This window comes from Herpailurus yagouaroundi, unplaced genomic scaffold (genome assembly GCF_014898765.1).
Source record: "Herpailurus yagouaroundi ecotype Mexico unplaced genomic scaffold, PumYag 139, whole genome shotgun sequence".
Taxonomy (NCBI): Eukaryota; Metazoa; Chordata; class Mammalia; order Carnivora; family Felidae; genus Herpailurus; species Herpailurus yagouaroundi.
This window is the reverse complement of record NW_024412394.1, coordinates 30,813,013-30,832,735: the sequence shown is the minus strand read 5'-3', so window position 1 is coordinate 30,832,735 and position 19,723 is coordinate 30,813,013. Positions and strand designations below refer to the sequence as shown.

The following is a 19,723-nucleotide window of genomic DNA, read 5'->3' as shown; positions in this document are numbered from 1 at the left end:
CTGACATGGGGCTCGAACTCACGAACCATGAGATCATGACCTAAGCCAAGTCGGATGCTTAACCGACTGAGCCACCCAGGTGCCCCGTGATGCTCTTTTTAATACGTGTATTTTATGTATTTACTAGTAAAAAAAAAATCGTATTCTCTTTGATGAGAAATATGAAATATGAAAATATTTTTCATTTTCCATTTTTAGTAGACATCATAACAGCTTTTGATTAAATCCAGATGATTAATCATTATTTTCATTAATTATCCAGACAAAGATGTGCGTACATTATACTTCTACTTCCTGACAACAGAGGGTCTCTTGGCAAACTTGATTAATTTGTTTTGCATCCAAATTAACTGAAGCATAAAAATGAATACTAGTAATTTCCAGCAATCTGAAGAAAATTAAAGATAAACAGTAGGAAAAATAATAGTAGAAAAAAACACATTGTTTTACAAGAAACATTTGTTAAGGCTTTGTCATTGACAAAAAGAAAAAAAATGCCTTAGTAACTGTTGAGAAAATATGAAAGTTTTCTCAATTTATATTGTTAATATTTAATTTTGGAGCAATATAATGGTGGAAATCAGGAGTGCTTCTTATCATTTTGAATTCATATGGCCTCAAGAATTAACAAAACTAACTTTAGATCTTTTTTAAGCTCTAAAAAACCCTGCTAACCGATCATTACTCTTAGAGTCCAGTATGCTGGACACAAAAATAATGTATATTGACCATAGGGAAGCGATTGTGCAGAGTTGGAATGCCAATATAGAAATCAAATCCACTATGGAAAACTTATTTATTTACAATCCTGCTCTCTTGACAAAATAATGTGGGAATGAGGGGATTGCACGTAGAACAGACAAAGGATAAATAGAAAGGAAATCTTCCTTTATTTTGATAAAAACACTCTATACAGATGCAGAGGTATATTTGAAATTAATAGTCATATATAATTTTTGAGGCATAACTCTGATTTGTATAAAGGTACCAGTTTAAGATATTTTCAAAAGCCTGGCTCATATATTCATTTATTTTACCCCTGTATAACCACTAAGTTGTGAATTAGTTAGCTGATTTCAATACTTCATTTTAATTAGAAAACATTATTGCGGCACCTAGGCGGCTCAGTCAGTTGACCTGGGATCTCGGCTCACTTCACGATCTCATGGTTCGTGGGTTTGAGCCACAGGTCAGACTTTGCACTGACAGCATATTCTCTCTCTCTCTCTGCCCCTCTCTGCCCTCAAAAACAAATAAACATTAAAAAAAAAATTCTTTAAGAAAAAATTATTTATACACTTGGAGGTAATTTCAAGAGATTTCAAATTACATTATTGAAAAGAGTAAAATGAAAATGCTAACGTTAATACCATATACGTGTGTGTGCACATATACACACATATATATAAAATATAAAATACTATAATTTTATATAATAATTTTTCAACCTGCCTTAAATCATGAAGCCAGCAGACAAACCTAGTGTATAAGGTATACTATCTTTTTTGTAAATAGATATGTAAAATGTTTTTCAAACAGCAGGTGGCAATCTTTGTAAATGTGATTGCAGCAACAACATTTTTAACTGTACATATGCAGATGAAAGATGGTTTTAAATGGCCGGTTAAGATCCTTGGCATATTCACAATAGTTTAGATAACTTCAAATATTAAAAGGGTCTTATTTAATCATGTCTTACTGTTCTAATGAAATTTCTTTTTGGGCAAATAACTGTTTTGTTTAATGTTTCTTATTTCTTACGGAGCACAGGTGGAATTTCACATTACTAATCTTGTATAGGTATCCCTAATAAAATTCTACTTGGTGGTTATCACTTATCATTCTGAATTCAGGTGGTCTTAAGAATTAACAAAGATAATTTTAGATCTTTTCTAAGCTCTAAAAAAATCCTACTGACATATTGTTACTCTTAGAACCCAGTTTCTATTGGTATTAGTGTTGAACTGTGAGAAGTCTTTAGAATTCTAACTATGGAGAAAAACAAAGCTTTGACTCATGGATATCTCTTAGAATGCCTTGTTTGTTTGTTTTTTCCCCAAACTGATGCAGTCACATTTGGAAATCCATTGCTTTCTGAACTGAAAAGGAACCTTAAACAGCTGAACTATCCACACCTATTGGGACTAGATAGCCAGAGAGATAAGCTAGCTTGCCCACAAGGCATTACTAGCAGAAAGTACCTTTAATAGGGTCTTCAAATTCTTTTAAGTTTTCAGCACTTCCTTTATATACAGCTATGAAACTTAAAAATTTCACCCTATCATCTTTTTAGTATGTTTATAATAATTTTGTCTATGGTATCATTCTAAAATCCTAATTTTCAATTATTTATTGAGTCCTCAGTATGTCAATAATATTTTATGTAATGTATGCACAATTAGGAAGGAGTCTTTGTTGTAAAAATGGTCTATTAAAATATATGATCAGTAATCTGGGCAATTGTTGACTTTTCATTTTTTTCTATCCTTATTTGTAAAATCCTTTAATGTAGTAACATTTCCATTCTTTCACCACTAATTAAGACCTTATGTTTTCATTTTAAAATGCATTCCTCCTAGCAGAAAATGGGACAACCAGGGCAAGTTAATGGGGATGCCCAAAGTCCTACATGGGGATGGATTAACAGAGAAATTTAAAAGTTTCTGAATTTCAAATATCATCTCTTTATTTTCTCACTCAGCTATCTAACACTTATGTCTTTCTACTTCTATCATAAATAATCTAAGGCAACTGGTTTTGTGTTCTCAGTCAACAAACACTTCAAGAACATAGTGAAAAATATAGTACCCCAAACTAATTTAAATCCTGTCTAGCCATGTTATTGTTCAATTGGGCTTCCTTTGTATAATCACATTTTTCAATGTGATATTACAGCAAATAATTAAAAAACTCATGGAGGCAACAGTCTATGACACATAAACAGAGGGAACCTCATACATACATTACAGAAACAAGTAAACTGCCACTTATCATTAGCAATCCTTCAATTGAGCAATTATTGCCCTTAATGACAATATTTTTAATCCTTTTTTTTAAGGTAACAAAATATTTCCATTGGGATAAACTCAGTTCATTCTCACCAGGACATCGTTGCTCACTGCATCTTCTCACTTCTTCACCTGTTCCTTCACATTGCTGTCCTGTTACTGCTGCACCCTGACAAGTCCTTATTCGCCTTTCCCAGCCACCATCACAGGACTTGGAACATCCGCTCCAATGACCCCACTGATTCCACTGGCCATTGGCTGAAAGAAATGCATCGTGGTCAATGGCAGTAGCCTACTGAAACTGTTTTAAGAATTTTGAAATCTGAGGACCATTACTGTCTGTTCATTTTTTATTAAGCTACCACAACAAACAAGCTGTATTCAAATATTTGGCTTGCTAGTCAAATATAGAGCACTGTGATTAACATAAGTTTATATAAATTTGTCAGAATCTTCAAATGGACATTGAAACTTGTAAAAAGGACAAGTTCAGTGCTAAGCTTCATCAACTTAATTTGTATTTAATCTAAGAATCTCCAGAATTTTGTTGCTTCATGAGTATGGCATACAATAGAATTAGCTCTGGTACAAGTGGTATCATTTACCAGAAATACAGAATCATCTAATTGTCCCATGATTGTCTGGCACGGTCCTGCCACATTTTATAAATGGCAGACATTCTTTAAATGTAGTGATCAGGCCTCACCTGTACACTCAGGGTTATAGCACTCTCTGCTTTCTGCCCATGGCCCTCTGCATTCAGAGCCCCCATGAGCTGCTGCAGTACACTGCCGGCTTCTCTGCTGGGTCCCATTCGAGCATGTCACTGAGCACTGACTCCATGAACTCCACTCTTGCCACTGCCCATCGACTGCCAAAGCAGAAAGAGAGACAGTGTAAGGAGATGGTCCAATAGAGAGAGCTGTCCAGAAAGTATAAATTAAAATTAACCTTGGAGATGAATCTCAACCAGGAAACTCTAAGTGAATACAATGGAAAGTCACATTGACATTAGATTTTATTATTACCCCCCCAAACTATTATTACCTTATTTTCTCATTTCTATTTCCTTCTATGTATCCAGTTTCTCTTTTGAGCCACTATTGCTTCAAAAATATTTATTGATTACTCAACAATGAGAGATCTCGAGCTAGGAGATGAGTACACAGAACAGTGAATAAAATAAATCCTGACCAATAACTCATAGAGCTCATGTTTTAAAGAAAGAATGAAACAACTAACTAAAAGCTAAATAAATTAATTATATAGCATTGTCTCAAAGGATAATTTCAAGACACTGTAAGAGTTTGCAGGGCCTGAGGAGTCTTCTTTGACAAAGTGAAGTTTCAGGCAAGCCTTGAAGAATGAGAAATAACATGACAGATGTTACGAGAAATAGGGAAATAAAAGAATAGGAATCCTACCCTCAAAAAATTTGTAATTTAGTAGAAGAATCACATTATGCACACGAATACATAAATAAAAGGTTAAAAGCAGTAACATCTTAACATGGCACATAAAGTAAATTATCACATCTACTTAGGGATAATTATGTTAGATTGATATGGTGAGATCTGGATAATTCAGACAAAGGAGACAGCACCCACAAAGGTATAATCCTATAGACCATAAAATACAAGTGAGCAAAGGAATCAGGCAAAAATATTTATCCAATTTAGAATGCATAAACTAGAATATAAGTATTATAAATGCACTGGTATATGACTGTCTGCTTTTTTCTCCATATCATTCCATGGTTCTTAGTTTCATTGCAGTGAGAGAGAATTCACCATAAATCCAAAACTCCAACATAAGATAATACTGCGGTGAAAACTCATCCACCCATCCAAACAAACAAAAAAGACTGGCAGAATATGAGTAAGTATTGTCAACCTAATTTCAGGCCTTGCAGGTAGCTATTAAAAAAGAAGATTATTTAATAGGTATCTACCTGTACTTAATAACCCCTTGTGAGATTAAAAATCATGAAATACCAATTTAATCATCCCATTCATGTAATTTTAGCCTTTCACTTCATTAAAAGTATCTGATACAATCCTACTGGCTATGTAGTCCATTTGCCAGACAAAAAAAGAAAAGGCTAGTGAATCAATGGAATGTTATAAATTACCCATTTCCTCTCTATTTTGGCTTTAAAGATGAGTGCATTTCTCACTTCAGAAGTTTGCTTTTCAAAGATAGTATCTCTTGAGCTTGCATTATGAGCTCTCACTATACTAGGCATTCCTAGAAGAGTTTACAAAAATAAGATTTGTATCTGCACCTTATCATCTTTTGGGAAAAGAATGTACAGGTATTCAAATTTGTGACAATATTCAGAAAGCAACACATAAACAAAGACAAATTAGAGGATTTCAACCTGACTGAAAGCTGAGTGACTAGAATAAAGGAGTATGTGATGTCCTTGAGAATTCTGGTTTGAGGTAAACTTGTAGTTATCTTTATTTTTTAAATGAATGTAACAGTTACAGACTCACTGGCAAAGAAGAGAGGATAAGTCTTTCCAGCTAAGAAGATGTGGAGTCAGGTATGAGCAAATCAAAGGTGGAAATCAGAGAGAAGGTAATTTGGCAGGGTGTTGTATTATCGGTGAGAAATAAGAAAAGACCAGGCTGAGATTAGGAAAAATGAGAATATTTGTGAAGTGTTTTGCTCAATAGGGTTTTCCTAAAATAAGACTTTGCACCACCATTAGTAAATAAATAAATAAATAAATAAATAAATAAATAAATAAATAAAGTAAGTAAGTAAGTAAGTAAGTAAGTAAATAAAAACATTTTAAATTCATACATTTGTAGTATTAGTCATTCAGTCCTTTCTGCCAATGTACACATTCTGTTTTGGTTGAAGTTCAAGAATGGGTTAACATTAAACTTTTGAGGGACTTTTTGAGGTTCAACACAACCAAACACATCAACAAAACATATATTTTAGATAGGTACAGTTTTGTTCATAAAGTTAGTTACAGAAAAGAAATAGCAATGAAACTGAAGTCATATCAAGTGGATGTTTTCACACTGAAAACTAGTTCCTTTTACTGAACATTATCTGCACCATTATGAAAGACCTGATTTGACAAAGTGACTGAGAAAAAAGAGGAAAACCCAATATTCCTTTGGAATGTTAAGTCAAATTTATTGGGAAAATGGAAAATTGAGAAGTTAGAACCAGAGAGATACGTCAATTTAGTTTAAAGCATTAGACAACAGACATACACATGAAAGAATTTCTTTTAGTGCCAAGTGTGGGACATTGCTTTATTTAATTTCTTTTTCAGTTTTATACCCTTAAATTAAAAAAAAAATCATTTAATTGTGTTCTTTTTAGGGACATCAGACTCAAGACCTTTCAGGAAATGGTAGAGTTATTTTACCAAATTGGGAAAAAGTTGAGGATTTTGAGAGGTGGAAATTAAGAGTTTTGTGTTAGACATTTAGCCATTTTTTTTAATTTTTTTTAATGTTTATTTATTTATTTTTTTTTTGAGACAGAGAGAGAGACAGAGCATGAATGGGGGAGGGTCAGAGAGAGCAAGACACAGAATCTGAAACAGACTCCAGGCTCTGAGCTGTCAGCACAGAGCCCGACGCAGGGCTCGACGCAGGGCTCGAACTCACAGACAGCGAGATCATGACCTGAGCCGAAGTCGACTGCCCAACCGACTGAGCCACCCAGGCGCCCCGACATTTAGCCATTTCTAAGAAGGACATATGTATTATATTTTAGGTATAAATGTCAAGATATTTAAAAATAAAAAACATTCACCATATGATCTATTTTATATTTATTTTTATAACCACTTATCTAAGTACTACAAGAAATGAAGTGGCTGCCTTTTTTGTTTTTATCGGATGCTTTACTGGGAATCTTTCATCCCTACATTCAGGTTTCCTTTCCACTTGGGTGAGTATGGAGGCAGCAGAGAAAACCAGCCCTTTTCCCCACCACCCACCTGCCCCTGTATACCACAGACTTCCAGTATTTTTAAGAGATACACTCCAGAAGCACTGCAAATCCACAAACTTGAAAATACTTCAAAGTTTCTTTCTAAAATTGTGTTCCTACTGAACGATGATTAACATCTTATTCGGTCAGAAAAGAGGTCTCAATAATTAGAGAAAATGTAAACACTCCAAACCTCTTCCTGGAGTCCTCTAATTCATTCATAGGTAAAGGAACAAAGAAAGTACACTGTGACATTGCTAGACTCTGGGAAAACTGTAGTGATAAAGACCCACCAAGCTGTCTTCTCACGGAACATATAGTATGAGAGGAGAGTGAAGACAGATGATAAACAAGTAAATAAATGAATGAACAAGAGAGTTTTAGCCAGAAGTGTCATAAAGACAATGTGATGAAAGAGGACAGCATGTTAGGGTATGCTCAGCCATGCCTCTCAGAAAAACAAAACAAAACAAAACAAAACACTCACATATTAGAGCTGAGTCCTGAGTCATTAACAGCAGCCGGAAATGTGAAGATCTGTGAAAATCTTTACACAGGTACAAAGTCCTGAGGCCAAGAAAATTTTGTGTATTCCAAAAAAGAGAAAAGGCAGGGGCTTCTGGGGATCACAAAAAGGTGGGGAGTGGCAGGAGATGGGCTCAACAGTGTGCAGAAGCCAAATCCACGGGGCCCTCCAGTCCTTGTGACCAGGTCATATCAGAAGCCATGAGAGGATTTGAAAGTAGAGAAATGATGTGATGTAATTTATACCTTAATACTTAATTTTGGAGTTGTGATGATAATGGATTGTACAGGGCAAGCTTCAGTCTTGTGAGATAGTAGGGGACTATGCTGTAGCCCAGACAGAGGTGACAGTAGCTTAGATTATAGTGCCATCAGTCAAGACAGAAAGAAGTGGATGAACTTGTGGTGCTGTCTAGATGTACAGCTGATAGGTTGTCAGTGGAGCATAGTAAAACAGAGAATCCTGGTCGACTTTCAGATTTCTGGCTTACTGAAACAGGTAAATGGTGGACCCTTATGCTGAACTGTATTAGACTAGGATTCAAACACATCAGGGGGTATATAGCCCTGATATCAAAATGTCTATTTTGACTATGTTGAATTTCTGATACCATTATAGTCATAATGCAGGGGGTCCTATATCACATTAACCCTGTTTAAAATTAGGCCTCCCAAAAGTACTTGAAATGTAATCATCCCTCCTCTCTTTTCTTTTTTTGGAACACTGTTTGGTAAATATTGCATTAAATTACGTAATTTCTCCTATAATATGTAGCTCAGTTAAGAACACCTTCTTAGGCTTTTTCCATTTCTCTTCATTTCCATCATAAGCATTTGCAGTTCATTTTTTTGTAGTGTTATTTTTCAATTTAGAAACTCCAATTGCCTATTATTTTATGAGCTATCCTACAAAGGTGACTAAGAATAGAGAATAATAAGGCTGTGTTTTGAAGCTGGGAGAGTGCTGAGAGATCAGCCTGTCTTACCATCATGCCGTGTGCTTCCTTATACAACAATGTCACCCTGGGGACAGTTAAAGTTTCGCTTCAGCAATGTGATACATTACTAGATTTTCTGGACCCAGAATAATTAAAATTGCAAAGTCTAAATTGCTAGATTCCTGGGGTTTACTTTGTTATATGAACTTCCTCCTGCCATATACAGAGAGTTGCTATTGTGTTCACCTGGAAGAAAATCCTGTTTCCCACATACAGAGGCCAAATTAAATTCTGCGATACATTTTAATGAAAATACCGTGTTTCACTATATTTTCACATCCTTACCAATAACTGCTGACAATTACAATAGGTTGGAGAACAATAACCACAAGATAAAGTCATGACTATTTTAGATAATAAAACTATCATTTTGGCAACTGTTTGGGGTTGATTATTGCTGATTAATGAAGCTATCTATATTTGGGGAGAAGAATTCTACCTTGTGGTATAAGATTTAGTAATGGTAAATTTGGAAAACTCCAATTTTTATTGAGTTGGGAGTTACCTAGGGAACTGGAAAGACCCCTGGAGTGTATAAGACTGAAATGTCACAAGCCAACCTCTTGCTTTGGGCATATGCTAGAGAGCATAAACTTGGTTCCCATTTGCTATTTTCAAATAAATCACAAAAAGGGAAAAAAATGAAGTATCATTTAAAAAATTAAAATTAAAAATAGAAGCAAGTTATCATGGTAAGGTCAACAAGAATAAACAAATAGTTGGGAAGTAAGTTAAGAGAAAGTTTACATGAGAAAAAAATTAAATAACAAAAGAAGGCAAGCCAGGTTAATAAAGACACAATTTTTAACAGTCTCATAAGCTAATACTGAAAGATCACTACAGTAATGCTAAAAATTTGAAATGACACAAAATGAATACAACAGCCATACAACAGACTAGAAGGTTAAGAAGACAAAAATGTAAATTAATTAAAAAACAGGTTAATGAGATAGCATTTGAACTACAAATTATAACATTCTCATGCAGAGACAACCAGGGACTTTTGAACCAAGGTCAGACAAATGTTTAGCATCTTCCCACTGATTGCCCTCACTGAAAGGATTCCCTGCAGAGGGACTGTGGGCAGATGACCCTCTCATAGATTCATAGATGCTGAGGAATCAAACTTTAGGTCAACAGGATACTGAAGCCTCTTGCTCTAGATAACACACATACTTGGGTCTAGCTGTGTTCCTGAGGACTTATCCTTGGGTGATTCTTTCATTCTTCTTACGGTTTGCAAAATACTATGAATATATCTGAAAAATACAACCTGACAGGATCTCTCTGGGAGGTTCTGGATTCACAGGAATGCATTTCTTAAATGCAGGACTGACCAACCAGTGTGACACAGCCCAGCCCCACAGACTGGCTTGAGCCCTTATACATGTACTTCTTCCTAGTACAAACCAGGCAGAAGTAATCTGTATGGGCCAAGGTCAGGTCACCCCAAAATATGCCACTTTGGTATGTTGATTATTTTAAATAAAAGTTACTTAAAAAAAGAATACTATGCCCCTCCCCTTGTCTCCAGAAAGCATAAAGTAAATCTCCCATGTGAGAGGTATCCTCTCTATACTAGGAGGTAAAGAGACATTCCTTACTACCAGAAATAGGGAGTTTAGAGCCTAGAAGGCTAGATAAATAATTCTTTGTTACTTCTTTCTAATTTACTACCCCAGCCCAAATTCTATTTAGAATTCCTTATTGACTGAAGCTCCCAAACTTAAATTTTCTTTGTCCTGTCAATTCCTCACAGATTTATTGTCTCTGCCTAAGAAGTATAGAAACTTCCTGCCTTGGTCATTTCTTTAGGACTCGATTTCATTATTGGGCCTCTGTGTACATGTAATAAAACTTTGAGTTTTTAATTCTTAAACCAGCTGGAAAACCTTGAAGGGTAGAAGGGAAAATGTAAAGTCCTCCTCTATAAATCTCTTTGAGTCTATGATTAAGGCTGTCCATAAGAAACAAAAACTATCATAATGTTCTGAATTTATTTCACCCATTTCTTCTAAATCCTTTACTTTTAAAGTAATATTATCATAAAAATCATGATAAATATCCTCCACTTTATATTGTTTTATACTTTTCAAGATTCTGTCACCTAATTTTAATCATTTAACAATCCTCTAATATAGCAGAATAATGAATGCTGGCTCCATTTTACAAATGAGAAAATTGAGAGACAGAGAAGATGAATACATTGCTTAGGTAAATACTTATAATTAAAGATTGGGACTGAATCTTAATCCATGTCTTATGAATTCCAGACCACTGTGGTTGCCACTGAATCATTTAATTCATACGTACTTATATATATTTCAGCCTATAAATGAAAACTAATTTGTCAATAATTCTTTCATTTCTTTTAGTCTTCAATCTATCACTCAATTATTATCCCCATTCTCTTTATTATTTGCACTTTACTATACAAATTATATCAGAATGAGAATTGTCACAACTGAAACAAAGAAGACCAGACTTGACATCTTCAACTACTGACAGAGGGAAATATTTTAACTATTACTCCAAAGTAACATAGTATAAAGAAAATCACTATTAACCTTGAGGCTTTGGACTAAGAATTTAAGATTTTATTTTTCCATAAAAACTTAACTTTGGAGAAGGTTCTAATTTTATTTTGGGTACACACATCTATATAATTTTAGTGGAGAGCCTACCTAAGAAAGGTGAACATTCCATCAAGTCTAACACTTATCTTTCTCCATTTGAATAATAATAAAAAATCAAAAACATTAAAAACAGAAGCATGTAAAGTGATTAAATCACACTAGAGGAGGAATCACCATCAAGGTGATATCCAGGAACTGGTCTGACACTTATAGCTAGACTCAGTGCTGTTAGCAGCTTTCTTGGTGCTCATAGCAAGTCTGTGAATCTAAAACCAGTACAAAGAACGTTAACAGTAGACAAGGTCATTCTGAGACTGTGATAAAGTGAGATAAAATGAAACATGGTCACAGTGCAACCCACAAAGTTCTAGACATTCTCTTCTCTCAGCTAATATGACTGACTACCACTTCTTCACCAATTACAGCAAGTTTTCCCTCCTCCTGGATTGTTTATTAAGGTACCTAATAATAGAATTCTCCCCCATTCCTGACAGTTTTAAATCCAGAGCAAAGTCCCACTTCCTAAAACCTTCCTTGAAATCATCCCAAACAAGCCCAAACTCTTAGTAAGTCTTTCTAACTCCTCCTGAGATGTCCACAGTTCCCTATATTAATTTTTCCTTAGTACCAAGAGTAACAAATTAAACTTGTTCAAGTACAAGTGTCATACAAATGGACTTTGACTATATATAGGGCACTGACAGAATAATAACTGATACTTGTACACCATCTGCTGTCTACCAAGTTGGTTCCTTTACAGCATCACACAAGGTCCTCTTACAGTCTTGTGAAGTGGGTATACTATTGTTCCTGTCTTATAGAAGAAGAGACTAAAATCGGGGGAGTAACACAGATATTAAAAGGTGATACCTAAATTTAAATATGTGTTCTCTTGTGAAAGTCCAAGTTCCACTACACTACATCTATGTATTATTAAATAGACCCAGAAGATGCCGTATAATTTTTAGGGGCGATGAGAACTAAAAATTTGGATATGTCTATATCAAGAAAATCCATTCAATAGAAATGTATTAGATATGGCTGGTACAAAGTTGCACAAAGAGATAAATAGGCAATGAAAACAAATTTCCTTGTATACACTAATTAGTACTATACTGAATTTAATGCTCAATTAGGGATTGCAATGAAAATTCAGAGAAAAGAAAAAAAAACATGGGTTAGATTGCCAGAAGTTCTAAGTTTTATGAGATAAGAAAAATAGACCAAAAGACACACATACACATACATACACACACCCTTCCATAGATCACATTTAATTATTAGAATAGATGAGAAAAGGAGGGAAAAGGGGTCACATTATTTTATAGCCAATGAATGAGTCAGTGAATCCCTTTTGTTGCTCTATGCCTCTTGCCCACCTCCCTCCACCACCAGTATCTGTTCTTAGACATGGTACACAAATTAGTAACTGATAACTCACACTAGGATATATCATATCTACCTTTTCCTTTCTTTCTTCTCTCCCTATATGAATTCCAGGCAGACAGCTTTCCCTCACCTCAAAAGAAGTGAGAGAAAGGTGGACATTGACTAAGGAAAGTACCTGGTGAAAATAGGATATCATCTCCTTTCAAGCTGATATAAAAAATTTGCAAAGTAAAACATAATTCATTATTTGATGTGATCAACACACATCATAGTATCCACTTCATTATAGTGGTTATATGTATTTCTTAAAAACATGATGCTGGAATGCTGATATGACATGATCCAACACTAAAATATCACTGCCCATTACCCTAAGACACATGGTCAGTTCTTGGAAAGGTGGTGAGTGGAGACCCAATTTGTTGTTTCAATTGTTTCTTCTGTTCTCTTCTGGTCTTCACCTGACAATTGGCCTAGCCAAGGGGAACCAAGGGTCGGTCTTGGCTCACTTTCTTCATTACTGATACACGACCTATCACAGCCTTATACCTTAAGATGGTCTCTAGGATCTCAGGTTGGATGGCTCCTAGAAATATAGTTTGAAATCACTGAGTTCTCAAATTATCACCTTTCATTGAGGTTGAGTATTTATATGTGTTTTTCAGAACTGCATTCAACTTTCAAATGCTTATGTCTGTATCCTCTGAAGAGATTGCAAATTTCTCGAGATTCTTCTTCTCAGTAGTGTCTTGTATCTTGTTGACACATGATGATGCTTTTATATATAATGAAGGCACCTGAGTTTAGCTATAAGACAGTTCTAAGGAGAATTCCAAATTTTTGCACCAAATAAATCCTACATATTTCAAAGACATAATGTCAAAATGTTCAGTAAAGTATAAAATCTTTTTTTAAATAATAGCCATTAGAATTCCCTTTGAAATAGTAGGGAAACTGGATACAACATGGTATGAGTTTTACATCTATTAAGATATAACTAAGTTTAAGAATGGAAATAATAGGAATCAGAAACAACACATAATAAATTTATTAAGTACCCAATATGGATCCATAATGCTCATGTATAAGAGAATATGAGCCAGGCCAGATGTACAAATAATACAAACATACCTTCCAAAATTTAAAGACCTTCACAAAAGAAAGACCTAATTTTAATGGCCCTAAAGTGATTCCAATGACAGAGTGATTATCTATCTACTGACCCCCAAACATTTTACTCCTAGAAAAGCTCATGGAAAGTAGACTACAAGAAACATAGTTAATAACATTTTAACTGATTAGTGTCTTTTTTCTTTATACCTCTGGGATTAGCTGAGGTAAAAGATGTAATAAAAACTAATATATTAAAAAAGAATCTATAGTTAACTATTCATTTTCATTTCCCAACATTACCTATTTTTTCACATTCCATGGACAATTTACAATGAACTATAATTGACTTTCTGTAAATGTCATAGCTTAGCAGTTAAAAAAAATACCTAAAATTTGTATAAGCTGGCCCAAATCTTCAGGAAAAAAAAAACAGTACATAAATATATTTGTATGTGTCCATATGCTTGTCTGTATGTTTATAGAGACACAGAAAAAACAGAACATAACATTTCATAAGTATTTTTTCTGGGGGTGATTTGCAGATAAGGAATCATAATTTTGACTCCCCTATATTCATAATTACATGAATATTGAATTATATAAGTTATATTAATTCACAGAATTCATAAAATTCTAGGAGTAAATATAACGACTATATCTTTAAATGTATATTGTGATATAGGAATCTAGACGTCTTCTCTGAAGTCAAAGGGAACAAGTAAGCTTGTTAAATGACTTGCATATCTATATTTTGGGTGGCTTTTCACAGTTCAAGATGTTTTAGATACTTAAAATTTCCAGAGGAACTAAATCATTGCTTCATGACATAGGATAATACCTTGGGGAACTGAAAGTACAAATGGGACTGAATGTGAGATAGATAATATGTTTGGAGCACATTAACGGGATCCCAGCTATGTTGCTCACATGCTGAATGGCCCAATGAAGAAGTCTCCCAAAGAAAAGATGAATATTTATATTGGTCTTTGCCATTCTTCTTAGCCTTTGCCATTTGCTACTCATGTCTATCTCTGTAAGATATGCCTTGGCTAGTCCTGGGAGATCCTATCATTTCTTTGTGTGTATTTTCTGTCATAAGTTGCAAGCTCCTTGAACTGAAGACCGGTCTTTTTTTATTTTGTAGTTACATAACAGATAATAAATATATAACAGAATTATAAAGACTTCTCTCTGTAATAATGGGTGAAATTATCAAATTCAGGTAAAATAGCATTGGAATATTTTAAACTAAAGAAAAATTTAAGATAAGAAATATACTGTATGAACAGACTATGTAGTCTTCATAATCACATGAAGTTATATGTCATTTATGAGCTAACCATCTTATGCATCTAGCAGTGAATCTATAAAGTCTGATTTCCTAGCAAGTATCTATCATTTCTATACATATCAGTGGTGTGCCTCTACTCCTTAATTGAATGAGTGTGAGACAATAACATCAGAAGGAATGCCTCTAAAATAGTCTCTCCAGTTATAGTATCAAGGCAATAGCCAATCTCAAGTCTTTGGGACTCCTTATAATTTTCCCAGGGGGGAAACCAAGTACAGATAAAATCTTAGTGGAAAAAATTAATATACATATCTATAGAAACCTAATAAGACTGAGCTTTGGTACTCAGTCGAGGAAATATTATAAACCATTGCATATGATAGAATCAAGGAAAGTACCCAGTTTTAAGCAAGAGACGGTAACCAAAGGACACATTTTCCAATGTGACTGAATAAAGGTTGTACTTTTAATATTTCATATGTATACCAGGGCCCATATACAAAATACACAAAGTTCACTAAATGCAGAATACGCTCACCTGGGCACAGAGCAATATTACAAGGCTTATGATGTGTTTCAGGTCCTTCACACGGCCTTCCTCCATACTGAGGAGGTGTGCACGACCTTGTTCTTGTTCTTTGGCCTCGACCACATGTAAATGAACATAAACTCCATGGTGACCACTCCTCCCAAACTCCATGTACTGTAATAAAGCAAAGAAGCTTCAACAACAAAAGCAAAGAGATAAAGTCATAATGATTTTTTTCTTAATTATTGAGAAAAAAATCATCTAATAGACAATTATGAAAATATTTTAAAAGTTCAGCTGAGTTAACATTCTTATTTGCCAAAATAAATGCAAAGGGCAATTCAAAAATTCATTAAAAAATGCAAAATTGTATGCATTTTTCTGTACTTGAACAGTTATTTATGTCACAAACTTTAAATATTTTCTTTTTTAATGGAAATGCACCTCTCTCCTTCATGGTAGAATAGTCATGAATTATTTTTAAATAAATGTAATATAAACTTATAAGGTAGTATAGAAAACTAAATTTCTTATACCAGATATGATCTTCTAGAGTTAAGTTTGCATTTAAATATGTAAGGGCCAACTAATTCTTCCAACAATTATAAAATTTCAGTATTAATGACCTTGATGGTGTCAAAAATGAAAATATGAGAAATTAATGGTACATATTTTAAATAGCTTTTTAACATCACATTTAGAAAATACAAGTATCTAATACAAGTACCAATACTTCAACTATGCCATTACAATGAATTCAAACTAATCATAAATATTAACATAATTTGTGCTCCTCCATAATAGCCACTGTGAACAAATATTGACGCCTTTTGCATAAAGTCCATTAGAGTTCAAAGTTTAGATCCTTTCTTTGCCACAGTCAAATAGCCAATCTCCTCTCAATTTTTAATATTTGGGATAGTAAGGAATAGTAAGGTAATATAAATAAACACTCTGTGGATAATACAAATAAAAAGAAGCTGGGCAAAATGTGCTCTTTGGTTCAAAAGCTCCTGTCTTGAGGTTGGTCCTAGCATGCTCTTAGAAATTTATGAGCATAGATGTTTGGTATGACACCCACTAGAATAAGGAAGGGGAATAGAAATTTATAATGGATGATAAAAAGATGTTCACTTTCTTCTCAACATTGGTAGGGGTAAGCAGAATCCATATAAAGTGTCAGAGGTGTTATGTGAGTAAATATAGCATATCTAGAATCTTTTGCATGTATATGTTGACCAAGTTGTTACTTTAAAAACACATATATGATACTTTACTTATGAGGCACCCATTCTCTTCTATCTATGCTATTGAGTTGCCCTAACTGGTTGTGAAAATATATTCAAACATTGAAGCACCCAAATTTGAGTAATACTCTCTGAAAAATTCTTCAAGTTTCTGTGAAAGTTGCTGGAAAACTTTCTCATTTAAGTTTGGAAAACCAAAGCTACTATGTATCCATTGGTATAAGAATAAATAATGAGTTTGTATTTAACTCCAAGAAAAAAATACACATATCCATATACTTATATATAGGTATGTATGATCAATGATAGCAAAATATTTTTTAAATATTGCATACAAATGTATTTTGCCATATAAAACATATATCTTTAATTAATTTTTGCATTTATTTTTAATTACCAATATTTCACCATTTAAAAACAACCTTCTCTTCCTCTATTGTCTATATAGTGTTAAAAGACTATATTGTATTCATATTGATAGTTCTGTTAATTTTCTCCTCAATCAAATCATACTTCTCTGTATTCATTGAACAAACCCTGAAAAAAAAAAAGCTGCTAAATAGGCAGATTTTTCTCTATTAATCTCAAAGAAATGTTAATTAATCTTGATTAAATCATAAAGCTGGAATCCTTTGAAAAGTATGTCACTCCCTACTTTTTAACACTCTTTATTGTCCCATGGTGAAATTTCATGACTCCTTCATCATTTTAAAAAATCAAAAAATATTTTTTTTCATTTGAAGGGGAAACAAAATTATTAATAATTTTAGATATTATTGAATTAGGAAATTATAACAGATATATTATGATTTTATAGATGCTATTTATAAAATGTATGTTAAAGAATAAAGATATTTTTATTTTAGTGGCAAATTGTTATATAGATTCTTTTACCTTTCAATAAAGAATGAAAATCTGTAAATAATCTAGTCCATTTGAAAAATGTGCCTCATAAAACCAAGAAAATTAAATCAAATTAATCCATTTTTAGAGTTTTCTTCTTTACTTAGACATTAGCTATATTATCACATGCCTATGCTGTATCATCTAAAGATGAAATGAGGAATATACCATATACAAATTATATTACTACTAGATTTTGAAATAAGTGTACGATTTACCTTATAATTTACATTGGGATGTATAACAAAACTCCTTTTTTTTCTTAAGAAATATATAGATGTGGATACTGTGACATTTACAAAAAAACAAAATAATCAGAACCATTCCTTAGCCCAAATAAACTTCTAAAGGATTAGAAAACATAGAGAGTAGACCAAGTGGTTCTCAACCAGAGGCAATTTTGCCCCTCAGAGGACATTTGGCAATGTCCAGAGAAATTTTTGATTGTCACAGCTCAGGGCAAGGAGGGATGCTACTGGCATCCAAGAATGCTCAGGACAGCCTCCCACAACAAAGATTTATCCATGTCAAAATGTCAATAGTACCGAGGTTGAGAAACCCTGGAAGAGATCATAAAACTATAAGTCAGAAACCAGGACAGTGAATTCACAATTTAATGTAGCTCTCTACTTTCTCAATTTACTGTCTGTTTACCTACATCATTTTCTGCTCTAAGTAAAAAGAATTTTTGAAGAGACTATAATGTCAAAGCAACAATTTGCAAAAAGCTGGATGTCTTAGGATCCATATTAGAAGTAACACATTATCATGTAATTTAATTAAGAAAACCCTTTTGAAATTAGAATAATATGTGTGAAAGGCAACTAACTTATAACACTATTGATTAGGCTTTAGTAGTGCAAATAAATATGAGCTCAAATTCTATCATTAAATATATTTTATGGAAAGTGGCTTTGACATTCATTTCATCCTTGTGTCATTTTCATTAATTAAATGCCAAACACACTTGAATATCCACAGTGTGACAACTGGGTTATTGATTTCTGAGCTAATTTTCTTCTTGGAAATTTAAAGCATTATTTTAGAAAAATATTTACACTGGTTATGTGCTATTTAAGTTTTTAAATTTACTTTTGGTTACTGTTTTCAAGATATATTATGTAAAAAAAGGTACATATTTAGCAGCATGGCAAGTGACTGAACAAAATATTTAATACAAAATATTTCATAACAAATACAGTAACCATCTAAAAGATATTCCAATTTCCTATAGTGAAATACTTATTCTACATTTTTAAAATAATGAAGTTGCTAAATTATTGTTCAGTTTTAGAAAATTAAAAAGAAATCAACAAAACTCTCCATTCTCTTAAATTTGACATCTGAACTAAAACGATGGTTGCAAGATACATTATTTCTTATCATCAGTCCTATTTAACCAAATTTAGAAAGACAAACCTATAGTATATGAAGGTGAAGAGGGGAACTAATAATTAGTATGTATTTCTTCAGTAGGAATAATGGTAGGAGGTTTAAGAAATTGAGGAAAAACATTATAATCAGAATATTATCCAGTGTTCTATAAACATCAGATACAGAGTGAAAGGAAGAGCACTCTGATCCCACTACAGATGCTCTCCTTGCCCAGCAAAGGAATTAATCAGCAGTGTCTGGCAGAAGGATGGAGGTTTCCATATGTCAACCATATGAATTGCATAATGAGTGGCTGGAGAGTAAGCACTGAATGGAGAATTGTGGAGAACACTTTAGCACCCTCTCAGACTTCCACTCGGGCATCCATTTGCCATTAGACTCCATCCTTGCATACTGAAGGGAACTTCACTTTTCCAAGGGATGCTGACAAGATAAATGTATATATCAAGCACAGCTTAATTCTCTATTGACAATTTTCTCATTGCTCAGGAAAGGAAACTTGATCCTAGAACCCTCAACATAAATACTGTAAGTAGGGGTGGGCTTTAAGTGTGAGACAATATACTCCACCCACACCCAGCTGAAAATCCACAAACATTTACTCATGAGGTCATTCTATGTATAAAATTTAGAAATTTTGTAATTCCTAAAACCTCCAGCTCTTGGAGGTTTTCCTTCTCTTGACTAACAGACCTAGAGTCTTTGCTCACTAGCCCGTTTTTG

At 33.6% G+C, this 19,723-nt stretch overlaps 1 protein-coding gene across 3 annotated transcripts in view; it reads right to left on the bottom strand.

The window, feature by feature from the left end:
- The window catches only part of ADGRB3 (adhesion G protein-coupled receptor B3), a 743,632-nt gene that overhangs the window by 405,965 nt on the left and 317,944 nt on the right, over positions 1 to 19,723 (bottom strand). For all 3 annotated transcript variants that reach the window (XM_040473868.1, XM_040473867.1, XM_040473869.1), the window contains 3 exons: positions 15,465 to 15,629; positions 3,715 to 3,879; positions 3,102 to 3,266 (listed from right to left, as the gene is read on the bottom strand). In XM_040473868.1, the coding sequence (XP_040329802.1) occupies positions 3,102 to 3,266; positions 3,715 to 3,879; positions 15,465 to 15,629 (495 nt within the window). The remainder of the gene's footprint in view (positions 1 to 3,101; positions 3,267 to 3,714; positions 3,880 to 15,464; positions 15,630 to 19,723) is intronic.